At 46.5% G+C, this 19,342-nt stretch overlaps 1 protein-coding gene across 2 annotated transcripts in view; it reads left to right on the forward strand.

The window, feature by feature from the left end:
• The window catches only part of txndc16 (thioredoxin domain containing 16), a 215,085-nt gene that overhangs the window by 81,763 nt on the left and 113,980 nt on the right, over positions 1-19,342 (forward strand). For both annotated transcript variants that reach the window (XM_070879211.1, XM_070879212.1), the window contains exons 12-13: positions 2,148-2,294; positions 17,422-17,481. In XM_070879211.1, the coding sequence (XP_070735312.1) occupies positions 2,148-2,294; positions 17,422-17,481 (207 nt within the window). The remainder of the gene's footprint in view (positions 1-2,147; positions 2,295-17,421; positions 17,482-19,342) is intronic.

The following is a 19,342-nucleotide window of genomic DNA, read 5'->3' on the forward strand; positions in this document are numbered from 1 at the left end:
GCGTAAGTGAGTTAGTTAGATTTTTTTTTAGTTTATTTTTTTCAAAAGGGGGCGTTCCCAGCCACTTATGCCTGTTTTGGCCATTTAAGCGAGTTTGGCCAGCAAATAGTTGCTCCAAACTAACTTAGGCCAGTGTATGTTGGCACTTCTGTCCACACAGAAAAACCTTATCTAGAGTTCAGGAATCTGTGCAAGTAACTACATTTAAAGCACCACCAAGCACCAAACAAAGCACATAAACTAATAAGCATTCAATAAAAAATAAAGAACTGAAGTAAATAATTAAATTAACAAATAAAGAACTGAAGTAAATCCTACCTTCAACTAAACTCGGCAGCGGCTGGCCGTGCGGGAGCCCCTTCAGCCTGGGATAAGTGCGGGAGAACACGGCTGCCGCCCCACCGACTTTCAACCCTTTTCGGGCGGGAATTTTTTCCCTTTTTGCCCATTTTTCGGGTTTTTGCTCGGGCTTTAAAAATGGCAGCCTGAAACCTGGCAGAGGCATGGGGCTTCGGCTCCCTCGCGTGAGGGACCGCAGACGACAACATTTAGCCCCGAAAGGAGTTTGGAGATCGGCCGACATGCCTGAGTTCAGCCCTGGGGTCATAGGTCGTAGGCAGAAAGGTATGTTGTCGGCGCCGGCTGGCAACTTCAGCACAACATGCACACCGCTGTCCTCCAAGACCAACCTGGGCGAGCTAGTACAGGCGGACGGGGGGGGGGAGGATGGCGGGAGGGTGGGTGCACGAGTGCGCTGGAGCCCGGGTTCGGCTCACACTGTTCTGGAGTCCCGATTCAGAGAGAGAGAGAGAGTGCCAGAGGGACAGGTGACATCGGAGTGAGAGAGAGAGAGAGATAGAAAGGCCAGAAGTAGTGGCTGGGCAGCGCTGAGTGTCGGAGGATAAAAGCAGGCAGCAGCAACGGTGGCGAGACGTACGGGGACTGACTTGAGCGCACGCTCAGCGGTCGGCCAATGTGCTAGAGCCAAGCGGGCCACATGTGGAAGGACACCGAGGTCCAGCGCAACACACGGCACCAGAGACTCTTTGGCAAACTGCCATCCAACCAAACGAACGCAAAGCTAGCCCAGCATGGCAAGCGACATCGCTACATAACAAGCTATCCTCGGTCCAAACCACTAGACTGCAGCCAAAGACGACCAACCTCTCCCGCTCTCTCGCCCCGATCAAAACTCAGTCGCACCAACCTGCTTCTTGCAGCCCTCAGCGGCCGGCCTGTGTGGCAGGCCATTCGGCCTGGGACGGAGGGGCTGGACGCGTTTTGCAGGCATCATCATCACAATCATGGGAAGGAGCTACTGCGCATGCGCGACCGCTCTACTGCGCATGCGCATAGCTGCCGGCACTATTTTCGGCGCAGGACTGTAACTCCGCCCCCCCCCCCCCACTCATTGAGGAGCGCCACGCCAGGATCCGGGACACACAGCAGAGCGGCCAGAATCGTAAGTTTTTCGGCGCCATTTCCAGATCACAAAGTTTGTACATCTCGGGAGAGTGCGCCGAAAAAAGGGGTTTGGGAAATTTGAGCCTATAGTCTCAGAATAAGGGCCGCCCATTTAAAACTCAGATGAGGAGAAATTTCTTCTCTAAGAGGGTTGTAAATCTGTGGAATTCTCTGCCCCAGAGAGCTGTGGAGGCTGGGTCATTGAATATATTTACGGTGGAGATAGACAGATTTTTAAGCGATAAGGGAATAAAGGGTTATGGGGAGTGGGCAGGGAAGTGGAGCTGAGTCTATGATCAGATCAGCCATGATCTTATTAAATGGCAGAGCAGGCTCGAGGGGCCAGGTGTCCTCCTGCTTCTATTTCTTATGTTCTCCTGCTCACTGTGTTATTATATTTTCCCTTTAGAAAATGGAAAAGAACATTTCTGAATGTATTTTACAAAAAGGCCAGCAATCCAAACCAATATCACTGGTGTACATGTAAATTGAGCACCCAGGAAAAATGGCAGTGGTTGCATTGCTGTTCTGGAGCTGCTACCTCCTAGAGGCATCCAGGAAAACCACCTCTTTAGATGGACCACAGCTTGGTGGTAGTAATATGTTTACGGCATAAGATAAACACACGATTAGGAGAAATGCTTATCTCAGTTGGATCTGAAAATTATATTTCCATGCTTCAGGTATTCAAGATGATGAAGTGGCTGAAGCTATCTACAGAGATAGATGGAGGGAACTCGATGTAGATTTAGTTCCAGCACTAACGGACAGCAGCTTTCCTGCAAGTTTAGCAGCAACTCCCCATGTGGTGGTGCTGTTCTACACTGCTTGTAAGTACTGGGAAGTTTTATAGCTACAAGTTTATAAACAGAATAAAATTATAAAAAGATGAGTGCTGGGCTAAGTATTGAATGGTGATGTTTGAACAAAAATATGCTTCATCTGTCAAGAAAGGAATGAAAAAGTATCTGGTACAATATAACGAGCTGAGGTGGAAAATAGATTGATTTTTTGAATTTTCTGCAAGTAAGCAGATTATGATTGATAATTGGTTGTAGATGACAATGTGCTGACTAATTTTAGCAGGTGGAGCAAATAAGTGATGAAGATTTATGCTTTTAATGTTTCTGTACACACATTCCAGATTTATTTTCACCGAATTGATTGTAGTTTTTTTCTCGGTTTGTAGCGCACATGTTGGAGCTGTACTTTTATTTTTTGTGAATTTCCAATTTTCTCCTTTCTCCTGAAGCTGGTGACTTGTGCAGTAGTGTAATTCCACAGGTTGTTGGAAGCACTCCAGTAACTTCACCTAGTCACTATTCTTAATTTGTGAGTTTAGACGATTGATATTAACAGGCTATTTAATCATGGGACATCACAGCAAAGTCCGATTCAGTCCTCCCTGATGTCCACACACTTGTGCATTTCATCAGGAGTACTGGATAGCAATCAGGAGTGTAAAAAACCTGACTGATTTTTCTCCAATCTAATGCAGAGGTATTGAAGCCAATTGTAATATCTCACCCTGTCTTCACTGAGTTCAGTTAACTCAGGCCTGGGACTTTACTGATCTTTATGGCTCACTATCACTTCAGTTAATGTATTTATCCACGAGCCGCTGGGGATTTCATGTAAGAAAAGAAATGGGACGAATTTTGCCGGAGGGTGCCCGGTTAGTTAGACTTTTTCCTGCATCCTTCAGCTCAATATTTTTGCCCTGCAAGTTGCTGGAAGTGTGAGCTGGTAACAGCGAGAGCAACAGGGCACCTGGAAACTTGGTGAATGACCGGATCTTCCAAACCAACGAGATTTAAGGATTGAGAGATTATCAGAGGAATGACTGAGAAGGAGGGTAAATTAGAATGGGTAAATTCAATGTCAAATCAGGTACAGAAAAATAAATAAAGAGGGAAAGAAAGATTGGATTAAGAGAGAGAAAAAAAGAGACAAAGGAAAAGTTAAAAAAAAAAATGCAAAAGTTTTAACTCCTAACAACAATTCACTATCTGAAGGAATGAGACCCCGCACTTTTAATTCTTCACTTTTGGGTAGAGATGTTGATTGTCAGTTATTAACAATGATTATGTTATTGGAAGGGTACTTATGCTATTAATTAGCAGACTTAACATTTTGTGGCGAGTTTAACGGGCAATTTATGTGCAAATGCAGCAGGGTAATGAAACTCATGGGGAGGTTAAGGGTGAGATGCCATTTTCGCGAAGCAAATAGTGGAGCGGTGCATATTGTCCAGCAACTTGTGGTGATCCGTAATTCAAGGGGTACCTCTTCCTCACTACAAATTGCTGGCCAATTAATAATACAGTATGTGCCATTATTTTTTCAGCAAATTCCAGTCCAATAGCTCTGTGCAATCTCATCAGTAGAAAGTATGCCCTGCAAATATTGCTTCTCCTCTATTTCCTTTGCCTTGAGTCTTTTTCTCACTTCTCAGTTTCACCAGTTTTAATGTGTATCGCCACCGCTACTGTATCCACTTATTTACTTGATCCACCTTGGCTTCTTGATCCCTTTCCTGATCAAAGCTTTTCTTTCCCTTAACCTGTGCAATCATGACTTTCTTATAAATGATACTGCCAACCCTTTGACCCAAATCCTTACGTGTCTGCATTCCTGAATTTCAGAGTTCCAACCTAATGATGTGTTCTATTGCATCTCTAGACACACGCATCACTTTGTCATCTCCAGATTCCATCTTGCCTCCCTCCTCATACATCCCTTGAAGTATCACTATGCCAATCCTCCTGTCAAAGCCTCCAAACTTCATTGGTTTCCTGCCCAGCTTGTGATTTTTTTTTTGTTTGCTCTCTCGACGAGGGTAATGCTGGCAAGATTTGTATTGCCCGTTTCTGAAAAAATTATGATGTGCCCCCCAGAATATTGACCCAATGACAATGAAGGAACAGTGATCTATATCCAAGTCCTGATGGTGTCTGATTTGGAGTGGAACTTGGACAAGGTGCTGCCTTGATATTTCTGTTCTTGTCCATGGTAGGCATCATGGGGCTTGGAAGGGTTGGTGAATTGCTGCAGTACATACTACAGCCATAATGTGCCAGTGGTGGAGGGGTTAGATTTTGAGTTCAATGTTAAGGATGCCAGTCGAGAGCACAGCTCTGCCTGGATAATGTTGTTAGTTTGGAATACTTTTGACTTTTGCTGGGGGTGGAAAACTGGCAGCAGCAGATCGGTCAACTGTTATACACCCCACCAGATTGTCCTGTCTATTGACTTCAATTTAAGTGTAAATTGAGCAGGATGTATAACTGGTGGCCGATCTCCTACCGCCAGTTTTGCACCCAGCAAAAGTGAAAATCAGCACCATTGATTGTTGTTACAGCTGCACCCATCCAAGTGAGTATTCCATCACTCTGGTTTTGTGCCTTGTGCAGATGGTGAAGAGGCATTGAGGGGTCAGGTGGTGAGCCACTTGTTAAAGAGTATGCAGCCTCTGCCCTGCTGTTGTAGTCAAGGTATTGATGTGGCTGATTTAGTTATGTTTCTGGTCATTAACCTCCAAGCTGTTGATAGTGGGGAACTTTGTTATTAGAGGGGTAATTGAAGGTCTTGGAAAAGTGGCTGGGTTTGATCATGATGGAGATGGCCGTTGCCTATGATTTATGTGACATGAATGTTGGCTGTCATTTGTCACTCCAAGCCGAGATGTTAACCAGATTTTGCTGTAAGCTGGCACGAGCTGCTTTGCTTTTAGGGGAATTGTGAATCGATCTGAATGTTAGAATCATCAGAAAATAGTCGATACCTAACCTAATGATGGGGGGAAAGGTCATTGATAAAGCTGGCCGGATTGCGGACACTGCCATGAGGAATTACTACAAGATGGAAAACTTGTAGTTTGAAGCTTGAAGCTTCAATTATTAGCCTCCTACAACCACAACTAGATGGTGCTCGATGGCACTATTGATGCCTCCTTCCATCATTTTGCGGATAATTGTGAGGAAGCTGATCGGGTGGAATTGGCTGGGTTAGATTTGTCCAGCTTTCTATGGCCATGGGCAGTTTTCCACATTGTTTGGTAGACACCAGTGTCGTAGATGCATTGGAACAGCTTGGCTGGGGATTTGGACAGCTAGTTCTGGTGCACAGGTTGGCTCTACAGCAGTGATGCCAGGGACCATAGGGTTTGTTATCCTCCGAGCACTCAGTCACTTCTTATCATGTGGAGTGAATCGCTTTAGCTGGACATTTGTGCCTATGATGGGACTTTGGAGTAAGCCTAGTCGGATCATCCACCTGTCACTTTTGTCTGAAGATACTTCTAATCACTTCAGCTAGGTCTCTTGCATCACATGCTAGGCTTCACAGTAATTGTAGGAGGGGATGTTCATGGATCTTTTCCGACTGTTAGTTGCCTGTTTGTGCACCACCATTCTTGACTGGCTGTTGTAGAGCTTCAGAGCTTCGCTCTAATTTGTTGGTTATGGGACCACTTAACTCTGTCTACAGCTATAACCTGCTGCTTTTGTTTAGCATGCATGTTGTAGCCTCAGTAGATTTGAGTTGGTCGCAGTCTAACAATTTACATTCCAATGCCTTCTTAACATGTCTCTGACTTCCAAGCAATGCTTTCCCCAGCACACCGGCCAGCTTTACTTAGGGTGATGAGAAAAGGCTAGCTATAAATGAAATATTTACATATTTTTAGGTAAAACTGATATTTAGATTTAAATGTGGCTATTTGGAGCATATTTTCTACAATTTATTTTCCCCCAGTTTAATTCAGTAGCAGTACCATATAAAAGACCTGTGTCACTTAAAAGTCTGTGTCACTTAAAGATCTGTGTCATTTACAGGACATCCTGATGAGATCAACTCCATTTGTCAAAGCATTTCCTAATAGAGATTAAATGCACTGAAATGATCAGTATATCTGCAGAACTGGGCTTGAAGAGTTTGGAGATTTTGTCATCAATTTATTCAAAATGCTCATATGCAATATTGGACAGGAAATTACATCCTAAGGAACTATTGTTATCTATGGTGATATGGAATTAAGCTAAGTAATCAAACTGTTTATGTTCAATAACAACATTTGTGAATTAGGAATAACATTCATTTAAAAAAATGAAAATACACATTTATTCAACAATTTACACTAGTTATGATCAATTAAGTTGAGACAAAGCAGCAGATAGATTATTTTGCAGATACATTGGCTCCTGCGTATGAAAATACTATCTGACTTAATAAGACAGTATATTTTTGTGACAATGTTTCTTCCACTTCTACTGAAAGCTATTGCAGAATAATGATTCTGTTAGGATTGGTATTTTTGTAATAATATAGACAAAGACTGCAGTCCTGTGCCTATATAACAAGGATGAGTTTGAGATGCGGAGTCAAATACTAGCTCATTTATTAAAGATTAAATGAACATTTACTCTCAAACCAACACCAAGATGTTTTGCCGTAGAAGAACACATGTTACTGCCAGTTGAGCTCAACCTTCTCTCTTCTCTTTCTCCTCTCTGTCTCCTCCATCTATTCCTTCTTATTTATGGCTATGATCTCATCCCATTTATACTGTTTCTAGCTGCACTAATCTACAGGCATCTGCTTTCCATAACCTTTTACCTGCTTTTGATACCAGTCAGGATGTTCCAGGCTAATTAAACATTTATCTCTCTAGCCCATGGTTCTGCAGGGGAACAAAAAACACTGGTGCTTAGGATTAACAAGGCATAGAATATATTGTTACGGTTAGTTACAAATAACATCATCTCTAAATGGAAACAATGTGTAACCTAACCCAGAAGTGGGCCTCTTGTGACCTCTGTACAGATGCTGTTGACTAGATTGTCAGTTATATTTGCAGTCTTTCAGTCTTTATGGCCCCAAGTTTCCACATGATTTGCTCCTGATTTTTAGGAGCAACTGGTGTAGAACGGAGTATCTTAGAAATCGGAATTCTCGTCATTTAGTTTGCTCCAGTTCTAGTCAGTTAGAACAGTTTCACTTTGGAACAGAATTTTTTTTTCAAAAGGGGGCGTGTCCGGCCACTTACGCCTGTTTTCAAAGTTTCAGCAGTGAAAACTTACTCCAAACTAACTTAGAATGGAGTAAGTGAAGATTTTTGTACGCTCGAAAAAACCTTGTCTACACTTTAGAAAATCAGGCGTAGGTTACAAATCAGGCATAGGGAATGGTTGGGGGGGGGGGTTTAAACACTTCAGTTTTACAAATAAAGAGCCATCATCAATAATAAATGATAAATACATCAATAAATCAACCAATAAATCAATCAAAAAAAATTAATGAGGAATAATTTTTTTAAAAATCCATAAATAAAACATTTTCTACTTACCGACTGCAGCACCGGGAGCCCTCCAACAGCGTGCTGGGATGCCCCCCTCAGTGTGTCTCTGTCAGTGTCTCTATCTCTCTGTCTGTCTGTGTGTGTCTCTCATTCTCTGTCTGTCAGTGTCTGTGTTTCTGACAGCGAGGGGGGAAGGGGGAGGGATGGGGGAGGGATGGGGGAGAAGGGGGAGGGGGGGAGAAAGGGATAAAGGGAAGAAGGGGGAGAAAGGAGAAGGGGGAGAAAGGAGATGGGGGGGGAAGGAGATCGGGGGGGAAGGAGATGGGGGGGGAAGGAGATTGGAGAGGGGGGGGGAAGGAGAAGGAGGAGGGAGGCTGAACGGGCCGGGCCCGAGACTTCGGGCAGGGCCCGTCCCCAGCACCAGATTTACAAGTAGGTGGCGTTGGGTCGGGTCGGGGGGGTGGTGGGAGGGAGGTCGGTTCGGTTCGGGTCGGGGGGAGGGAGGGAAGGAGAGGGAGGTCAGGTCGGGGAGAGGGAGGTCAGGTCGGATCCAGTCCGGGGGCGGGGGGAAGCGGGAGTCGGGTCGGGTCCAGTCGGCGGGGGGGGGGGGGGAGGTCCGGGAGTCGGGTCGGGTCCAGGGGGGGGGAGTCGGTTCCGGTCCGGTCCGGGGATGGGGGAGGGAACCGGGAGTCGGGTCGGGTCCAGTCGGGGGAGGGCGCGGGGGGGAAGCGGGAGCGGGAGTTGGGTCGGGTCCGGTCCGGGGGGGTGGGAGGGGGAGCGGGAGTCGGTGTCGGGTCCAATCCGGAGGCGGGGGGTGGGGGGGGGGGGAGCGGGTGTCGGGTCCAGTCCGGAGGCGGGGGGTGGGGGGGGGGGGAGCGGTTGTCGTGTCCAGTCCGGAGGCAGGAAGCGGGAGTCGAGTCGGGTCGGGAGGAAGCAGGAGCTGGCCGTGGGAGGAGCCTTATTCACGCAGCCCCAGTGAGACCATTAGGCCAGGGCTAGGGGCTGCGTGCTTCGGGCCCCTCCCACACAGTTTTGGGCGCCTGGAGCTACTGCACTTGCGCGCCCACTGTAACGTGCATGTGCAGAGGTCCCGGCACTGTTTTCAGCGCAGGGACCTGGCTCCGCCCCCTACAGCTCCTGCTGCGCTGCGCCGAGGGCCAGAGGACCTGCAGGGAGGTGGAGAATACGGAGGTTTTTTTTAGGCGCACTTTGTGGCGCGAAAAACGGGCATCCAGGTCGGGACTGCGCCGTTCTAGGCGCGGCTCGAAACTTGGGCCCAAGACTTCTAAACTGTAGAGCTTAATTCTGGGGTACAGAAAGTCCCGGCCCCAGAAGGTTACCGCCTCCAATCGGGGCGCAGAGCAATTTAGACCCCCTTGTGTTTATTATGTTCCAAAGCACTTTACAGTCAATGAAGTACTTTTGAAATGTAGTCACTTTTGTAATGTAGGAAATGTGACAACCAATTTGCAGACAGCAAGGTCCCACAAGCAGCAATGAGATAATGACCAGATAATGGCCCAGAAATTGCGGTCGGAGGCTTCCCGCGGGCGGATGCCTCCGACCTGAAAAATGTCTACGAACGTACCTGGTGGTCCCGAAGGAGCTTGGGATTCCAGTGGGGAGGCCTTCTCTTCCTGCGTTGCAAAGCGCGCTCCTGTCCTCCAGGTTCCCACACAGAAGATGCAGTCACGTGTGACTACACAACCAATCAGGTACAGTATTCCACAGCTTTCTCATTAATAGCAATGAGAACTCCGTATCTACGAGTTCTCATTGCTATTAATGAGAAAAAAAACAAACACACTAAACAGCATAATAAAAAATATAAAAACACACCTCACATAATTAAAATTAATTGAAATTAAATTTAATAAATGCCTTAGGAAAAAAAAATATTTTTCCGATTTTTAAAAAAAGTTTTGTAATTAGGTTTAAAAGTAAACTTACCTTAGTGGGCAGGGTTTTTAAAAATAAAATGTGTTTTTAAAATGTTATTGTTTAAGTTTTAAGTGTGTTTTAAAACTCTTACACCTTTTATCAGGCGCAAGAGTTTTGAGGACATTTGCTGGGCAAGATATGGGTAAATACCGCAATCTTGCCCTTGCAAATGTCCCGGCTGCCGAGATACGGAAGATCTGTCAAGCCGGCTTTTGCGATGTCTTCCCGGGTCGGTAGACACTCCGTACGGACCCGGGGAGGCCGGGATTTCCAAGCCATTCTGTTTTAGTGATATTGGTTGAGGGATAAATATTGGCCAGGACACTTAGGACAACTCTTCTTCGAAATAGTGCCATGGGATCTTTTACATCCACCTGAGAGAGCAGAAGGGGCCTCGGTTTATCGTCTCATCTAAAAAACGACACCTCCGACTGCAACATTCCCTAAGTACTGCACTGAAGTGTCAGCTTGGATTTTGTGCTCAAGTCTCTGGAGTGTAGCTTGAGCCTTTGGACTCTGAGGTGAGAGTGCTGGCACTGAGCCAAGGCTAGTGAGGAGAATAAAACTGGGCTATCTATTGTGAAAGTGTATTGCATACACCAGACGCTCACTAATACAATCTGCTCTGGTGAGGAAGCAACTAATGTTGAACCTTAATTTGGAGAAAATAATACGATACATGTAAATGTGTACAGCTTGTATACCAGATTTTATAGTCAATGACTGAACTATCAGTGCAAAGACTGAAATATTTTCCATATTCTGTAATACTTTTGGACATGACTATCTTCTTTACATTACTTCACACCGCAAGTTTGCTTCACTTTGGGAGAGTGCCCTGCGCAGGCAGTAGGCATGTAATCAAGCATGTGCAGATCTATCCTGGCAGGAGGCTCAGAGTTACATTCAGGCAGAACACAAGCAATGTAAACAAGGTTTTGCTTAGTTGGAATCTGAGCAACTAGATATAAACATACCTTACACTTGAGAACAAAACAATGGGCCCGTTTTCTGGCATATTGCCAAAGTTACGCCCGTTTTTCTAGGCCAGAAATGCGGCAGAAATAATTTGCCAAAGTTTTCCCGATGTATAATTCGAATTTGGCGCCACGCAGCGTGTCCAGTCACCTTGGGGGTGGAGTCTGCTGTCTGCACCGAGAAACGATGTTGCACCTTCTGCGCATACGCATGAAAAAAAAGTTACTTTTCTGATGTCGATGCAATGGACACGCATGCGCAGTACAGCTCCGAGTTGGCAGTCGGCCATTTTTAAAGAGCCAGTTGTGTGTGTGAGAAGGACTGCTGTGTGAGAGCATTGGAAAAATCGCAGCTGCAGCAGTACAAGATACAACGCGGTGCAAGGACCAAGAATTTCTTACAGGAAGAAGTGGAAGCACTAGTTACTGTGATTGAGAACAGATGGCAGGAGCTGGACAGCAGAGATCACATAAAAGTTCCACCCAAAGAAATGAAGAACTGCTGGAACCAAGTTGCAGAAGATTACTGCACAATGGTGACCAGCACGTGATCTGGAGGCAACTGTAAAAAGAAGTGGCAGGACCTTGGTCAAGTAGTTAGTGTAAGTAATATTTTCATTTATTCAATGGAATTGCAATCGTAAACGTAACCATCTGTATGTCCCACCCAGCAGAAAGACACCCTCTTTAAAAAGTTAGGTTTTCATCTTTGCAGAGGAAGGTGGCACATAATAAAAGGGAAAGAACGCGAAAGGAGGAGGCCCAGCAAATCTGCAGCCACTGACACCCTTGGAAGAGAAGGTCCTGCTTTGATGGGTCCTGCCTGGAGAAAAATAATTACTGCACAAGCTGGGCCCAACTTCAAATTAGCCTGCTGCCTGGCCTGTGCTGTGTGAGCTTACACATGCCACCCATCCTGCCCCATTCTCTGCTGCTAACCATTTGACTGTTCTGTTATATTTTGCAGAACTTGAGGCCAACCCTGACGATGCAGAAGAAGATTCAGACACGGACGAGCCGGAAGAGGAGAATATCTTCCAATCCAATTCAAAGCAAGAACATGGGGGTAAGGGGGAGGGGGAGGGGATGGAGCTGGATGAAGCTCCCACTGTTTTACTGACTGGAGGAGGTGCCGCTCATTGTGGTGACAGCCCTTTCCGTGACTAGTAGTTTCAGTGCTGATGGGACATTCCATGGTTTCCCACCTTCTGAAGTTGCAGGTCCCAGTGGTGGTGGGGTGCAGCAAGGCACACCTGTGGGGAGGAGGGGAAGGAGAGCTCGACTGCACTCTCGTGAGGTGCAGGGTCTAACGGATGTGGTTCAGATGATGTCATTGAGTGCGGAGGGCAATGACTTTACCCGATCACTCCCGGACGCCATCTGTGGAGTGACTGATGAGGCAGCGGGACTGTCGGGAGAAGTAACAGCAATGATACAAGAAATGGGAACGATGTCGGGGACCATCAGTGAAGGAATAGTGGCCATGAGGGAGGGAATGTCAGAGGTAGCTGATGCGCTGTCAGTGACCATCAGGGAGGGAATGTCAGAGGTAGTGCAAACACTGTCACTGACCATGAGGGAGGGAATGTTGCAGGTCGTTGAAACACTGTCAGGGCGTATGAGGGACGACATGTTGGAGTTAGCTGCTGCAATGAGGGAACACACCCAGACCCCGCACCCATTGACAGAATCAGCTGTCACTCCCACTCCAATCCCCACACCAGCCCCTGAAGAGCCCAAAGCCGGGCCCTCCAACTTGCCGCCTGGGCCCTCCAGCTTGCCGTCTGCCACCGACGCCACCCCCCGCCCTCCAACAGTTGCACAGTACCCGAGATGTTAGAAAGAATAAGCTTGCTACCAAGCCCAGAAACACTGTGCCAACGCCTGCGGGCAGGGGTGGTGGAGGGTCCAAGACCGAGCGCAGCGGGCGGTCTTAGAATAAGGTGGAGGAGAGATGGGTGGGTGCACACTTTCTTTGCTCTTGTTGTTATTGTTATTGTTCTCAAATTAAAAGTTTTTTGTAAGTTATGTAAATTTACAAATTAAAACATTTATAAGTGAACTTAAAGTTTTTAAATGATCTTAAAGTAAAGGTTGATACAAGAATAATGTTATTAAAGTTAAGATAAGTACAAAAGAACTGTTTGTTAAACTTTTGCATAAAATATATTTTACATTAAAACTGAATCATTTCCATCATTTGTTCCATTAACATAACACAACATTACGGAATAGCTCCAACAGTAAACATGGTCCACGTGGAATAGTTATCGCTGAGCCCTCAGGCAGCAGTAAAATGTTCACAGATGAGCTGCTGGCGCAAGGCTCGAGCAATTGTTAAAGGGGCATGATGGCCCGCCCTCCTCCGCCGTGGTGCTCCGGCCTCAGGCACTTGCATGGCTTCCTCATCCTCGTCGTCCTCCTCCTGCTCGTCACCTGCATCTTCCACGTCATTATCATCAGCCACTCTCACCGTAGGTGGGTCTTCCACTGCCAGGTGTTGCTGCCTCATGATGGCTAAGTTATGCAGCATGCAGCACACAACAGTGAACTGACCGACACTCACAGGGGAGTACAGCAAGTAGCCTCCGGAATGGTCCAGGCATCGGAAACACTGTTTCAATATGCCAATGGTCCTCTCTTATGATGCTGCGCGTCACAATGGTCGACATGTTATATTCACGGTCAGCTTCCGTCCGGGTTATGCGTAGGGGCGTCATGAGCCAGGTGGCGAGGCTGTACCCTTTGTCTCCCAGTAGTCAGCTCTGCCCTTTTGGCTGCTGCTGCTGAAACATGACAGATATAATGCTGTCGCGTAGAATGAATGCATCATGGGTGCTCTCAGGGTATCTTGCATGGACTGACATGATGCGATGCATGTCGTCACACACGAGCTGTACATTAATGGAATGGAAGCCTTTTCTGTTCCTGTATATCTCGGATATGGGTACAATCAATGCAACCCTGTACCTTTGGGAAGCCAGCTTTCCTGGAGAAGCCCACAGCCCTGTCATGGATTGCTTGGCCAGTCATGGGGAACTTTATGAAGTCATTCCTCTGCACATACAGTGCAGCCGTCACCTGGCGAATGGAGACATGTGTTGAGAGATGGCACACACATCCCCAGTTGTAGCTTGAAATGAGCCAGAGGCATAGAATGAAAGTGCAGCTGTAACCTTCACTTCAACTGACAAAGCAGTCCTCCTGATGCTTCTAGGTTGCAGGTCTGCTTTCACCAACTCACAGATCTCACGGACAACTTATTTGCGGAAACGCAGCCTTCTGACACAGTCTGCATTACTCAAGTCGAGGTACGAACGCCTGTCTTGATATACCCAAGGTGTGTAAGGCCTCCTGCCCAGCACCCTTCCGGCTCTGATGTTCCTGATGCGATGACGTCAAATCAATTGTCTCCTATGTGGCACTATGATGCAGAAGGCTCGCACAAGGAATGGCATTGTCAGTATTGCCTCCATAATTAAATTTAACCTGTGAAAGAAGCTCAAAATGGCAGGAAAGCAGGCAGGACAGGTTTACAGTTCTCTCTCTCCCCAAGGTCTGTATGGATGGACCACACCCAAGGTCTTGTGACTTCTCACCCCCACCCCACTTAACTAATTGCAGTCTTGTGACCTGCCCTTCACTCTCTCTTCCCCCACCCCCTACTCATTGCAGTCTTCAGAAGCCTTCCGATCGGCACCTCGCTCCCCGGGCTCAAAGCTTTCCGATCGGCACCTCGCTCTCTCTCTGTCCTTTCCCCGCCCTCCCCCACCCCACAGCTTGTTTTCTAGCCGAGCCCGGAGCCCCGATGTCCGGGCGCAGGACCGCTTCTGCCAGCCAAAGCTATGACCCTCCAGCCCTGCTTCAAGACGTTTGGTGGTGGCGTGTGAATGAGTAAAAAAGAGAGAACTTCTGAAATCCAACAAATTTACCTTTACTCTGTTGACAGGTAAAAAAAAATTGAACTTTATTATTGATTTTTACAGTGTTCTTGACTCCCTCCAAAATCTTCTTTTTAAAATCAGTGCCATCTTTCAGCGTTGATTTCTCAATGTGCGCTGGTTTTCTTAAGTGCCCAGAAGGTTTTCTGGGAGTGACCATATACGCTGACCTAGGAGGAAAAAATGTTGGCAAAACTGTGAAAAAATTGTAAAAACTGGCGCAGACATGAGGGAACTATGATGTTTTAAAAAAAAAACTGGGCTAGAAAAATCGTAACTAAGTCAGTTATGCTGGTGCAGATCGCAGGGGGAACTTGGGAAAAAAATAAATACGCTAAATAAAACGGAGCACGCCAAAATAACAGCACAAATGAACGGGGAAAATTGAGCTCTGGTAAGTAATGCTCGGTAATAGCCCATTTTTAGATCAAACCAAACAGCTAGCAGTTATTACACAATACTCCAGTTTGTTTTTAAATTGATTACCCATGAGAGCTGATCTGATTATTTTTTAAAGTGCGTAGTAGTCAAAGTCAACAGTGCCACGTATCCACATATAGTTGCAAATTCACCAGTCTTCTTTCTTCCCGATGTGTATATGTGCACGTGCGAATTATATTGTCATTTCCCGTGACTAAGGTTGACAACCTTCCCAGATTGCCCAGTAGTCTCGTGGGATGGAGCATGGACCTCCTTGGCATTGCTGCTAACAGCCCCAGATGATCTTCATGCTTTAAATTTCCCACTGCAGTAGTGCACCTCTCCTCTGCTTTGTGACAGGCGCAGAGTAGTCTCCGACTCCGTGACATCACCCACGTTGTTGCGGGGGGGATAAAGGGAGACTGGGGGATGGGAGTCGAGGGAGACTGAGATGGGCGTGGGTACCAGCATTTTCTGCAGAGCTGGTTGAGCAGCAGCAGCAACGAAGTGAGTGGGAGAGTCGTTGTGACAGATGATAAAGTAAAACCTATAGACTTACTGAGGGTAAATAGTAAAAGATTGTTTCCACTGGTAAGCGAATGAGGATGAAGGGACAAGATCGAGGATTCTCATGGGAAGATCCAGCGGGGAAGGGAGAAGGAAAGATTTTGTACTGAGGGATGCTTTACCACAAGTGCCTATTGAGACAGAGACGAGAATATGATTTAAAAGAGAATGGGATAAATGCTTGAAAAGGAGGAATATAAAAGTACGTGGGGGGTTGGGGTTGCAGGGACAAAGCACCAGCACAGACACTAGCGGGGGAGCGGGAAGGGGTGGGTGGGCATGGCCTCGCCTGTGCTGTAATTTCATCATTCTATGAAAACTCTCCTTTATTGCGGTCGAGCCCAGTGGGTGGTTTAGAAATGCTGGTGCTGAACTATGTTTAGGATGATGTGTCCTACGAAAAGTGCCACAAACATCGAGCCCACTGCCCTTTGTGTGATATCTCGGTTTGGTTTGGGTTCGTCTGTGCCGGCCAGTTTTGCCGTGTCAAGTCCAAGTACAGATCAACTCTGATTGAAGCTCCTAGTTTTGAGTTATCACCCTCACACAGAACCTATATCCAGATCAGAGTCCAAGGATATAGAGAGAGAGATCTGACCTGTTAGAAGTGGCATTGATTGGGGTGCCTGACCGCACCTTGTGCAGTGCAAGGTAATTCTGGCTGTATTTTTTAGGGTGAATATCAGCGCGCTATAGGATTACTACTAGTCACAGATAGGATATCCAAGTATTACATCTATTACTATGAATTACATATCGACCATCAATGAGTTATTGTATTACTGTTGGTTATGAGGGGAATGAGTGTTACCAGTAATAGTATTCAGTGAGTGACTACGAATATCTGGAAAGACCAAAGTTCCTCCCACCTTTGGTTCCCACTCCTTCCAGCCCTCTGTTTCCTTTCCTTTCTTCAGTTGCTCATGGGAGGGCCCCCTGGTTCTCAGAACTCCTCGCACAACAGTTGCTACCACAAAAATGAACAAAGATTCTCAAGTACAGGGGACCCAGCCTTTTATAAGGTAAATGCAATAACATTTGCAGGTATTACATGATCTGACATCACGCGATCATACCTCCAGGAATGCCTCCAACCAGAGTTGGCAGCCCTACCCATAACAAGAAATATACTTGTCCAACTTTCCATATGTCTTGAGTCAACATTACAGCTCCATAGTGAAGCATTCTATGTTATTACTGAATTTATTCTATCTATTGATCAGCTCAGAGGAAAAACTCACCAGTCTTCAAATACTCAGCTCTCTGACCAGTTGAATAGAGTACACTTGTTGAATCCAGATGACTACAGCATTTGTGGGCAAGACCTTTGAATTTAGCTTGTATCAACTTTTATTTGCATAAAATAAACTTCAAATAAATAACTCTTCTTCCAAGATTAAGCTTGAAAGTAAACATAGTAAGGATTTAGAGAACTCAAACAAAAAACTGCATGACATTCTGCAAACTTACTAAATTCAAGTGCATGAAATCTCTGAATTATAAGAACTTTAAGTATAAAAAATATAATGTCCAACCAAGGACTGAAGTTAATGTTTTATTATCAAATTAGAGCTGCTAGGGGTCTTGGGTATATCACCCAGGTTAATAACATATAAGATGTTTCGGTCGGAAAGTTTACAAAATGAATAAGGACAGAGCTTATATGATCAAGAGGCAGTGCGTTATCCCAAGTTAACTCGATTTGTACCATTTTGTATTAAAACCTACATACCTATAGCAAAACATGGCTGAACAAGCTAGCCTAGCATACAAAGCTTTTGTAGTGCTAATATTTATATTGTTGATATTGCAGGGGATGCAGTGTCCATGGCATTTTTGCAGTCCTATGCAGAAGTAGCTACCAGACTTGCAGGTAATGTGTTAGAATTATTTTTATTATAATTATTTTGTTTCCAGTCGGCTGTCTGTTGTAAATAACTTGTATGGAATCCTTACACAGTTTGAATGACCGGTGTTAATTTTCAAGTTGACAGTGTTGAGGTTTCAAACATCTGAGGGTTGAAATTCAGGGCTGCCATAAAGCTGGCGGACCGATCTTTTTCCGCTGTGAGCGTTGAGGCGGCCTTTCGATCGATTTTCGGCACTTAGGAATTTTTTTAACGTCGGTTATAGTGGGGGTGGAAGTGCGGCGGTAAGTCAGGCTGAGGGACGGAAGTTGGGATGGGATCGAGACTACGCCGCTGTCACTCAGTGGCAGAGCGGTGGTGATGTCACAGCGCGTGTGCGTCACCACGTCGCTCCCCTCCGTCAAAGGGGAGAGAATCGGGCATTTTTATCTTTGGCCACTGGGCCACCAGGGAGGGTTTCGGCCAGGCCAGCGGCCTGCACCCCAGGAGGGGGTGCCAGGCTGCCTGCTCGCGGCCCGGCCAAACCCGGGGGCAATATTTTGCTGGACGATCGGGAAGTCGGCCAGCAAAAGTAACAACATGGCGGCCGTGGCAGTGGGCCCTCCCCTTGAAGGGTTGCAGTGCTGCCGGGCCACACACTCTCAGGATAAGGTGCACCGTGAGGCGGGGAAACGTTTTTTTTTCCCTAAATATGGGTTGGAGTCTTCTGCAGGTGAGGGAGAGCAGCGGTGTACATTTTGATGATGCGCTTACTGTGGTCATCAGCAGGGGGCGGAAGTGGGGATAGGCTGAAAAATCCACGAACTGAATTTAGGTCGGGGCGGCAATTGGACTGCAACGCGGCGGCCACTCGATTCCGCCGCATGGCCGCTGCTAAATTGCAAAATGGCGGAAACGGACCTTATCTGGATCCTGAATTTCGGCCCCCGTTCTCTTGGTTTTAAAACATTTACATTGTAGTTAACACAGCCTCCCTTTTCCTTCCCTTTGCTCCTCAGTATTGATATGTTATGCTGCAGAGACGTATGCTGGGCGTTTGTACTGATTTACCATATGGTAAGCCTTTGTACTGTCAGGCTGAGGCAAGGTGGACACCACATGGAAAGACAGAAAGCTCTGAGCTAGTCCAAAACAATTGTACTTACAGTAGCTGTGGTGTATCTGTAAAGCATGCACTCCCATATTCGCCACCAGGGAGCGCATCCCCTGAAGTCCCAAAGGATCCCAGCATCCCTTGGGAGCACTGTCGATAAGCTGGCACCAAAGGCCTATTCCTCACTCTGGATTGTCTTAACAAAGACTGAGGTCACTATTGCTTTAATCTCCCTGTGTGCACTGTCATCTGTGTTCGGAACATAATAACTGCCGACAAGTATATGAATCCAACGCAAAGATGCAGCAAACTATGGGCATCCTGGAGAAGTTCTTGGAGGGTGAGGACCGGGAAGCCTATGTCGAACGGCTAGACCAGTACTTTGTAGCCAACGAGCTGGACGGAGAAGGAAGCGTTGCAAAAAGGAGGAGAGCAGTCCTCCTTACGGTCTGCGGGGCAACGACCTACAGCCTCATGAAGAATCTTCTGGCTCCGGTGAAACCCACAGATAAGTCATATGAGGAGCTGTGTACACTGGTTCGGGAGCATCTTAACCCGAGGGAGAGCGTGCTGATGGCGAGGTATCGGTTCTACACGTGCCAGCGATCTGAAGGTCAGGAAGTGGCAAGCTATGTCGCCGAGCTAAGGCGACTTGCAGGACAATGTGAGTTTGATGGATACCTGGAGCAGATGCTCAGAGACTTTTTTGTACTAGGCATTGGCCACAAGACCATCCAACGAAAACTTTTGACTGTTGAGACCAACCCTCAGTA

Source organism: Pristiophorus japonicus, chromosome 4, assembly GCF_044704955.1.
Source record: "Pristiophorus japonicus isolate sPriJap1 chromosome 4, sPriJap1.hap1, whole genome shotgun sequence".
Lineage (NCBI taxonomy): Eukaryota > Metazoa > Chordata > Chondrichthyes > Pristiophoridae > Pristiophorus > Pristiophorus japonicus.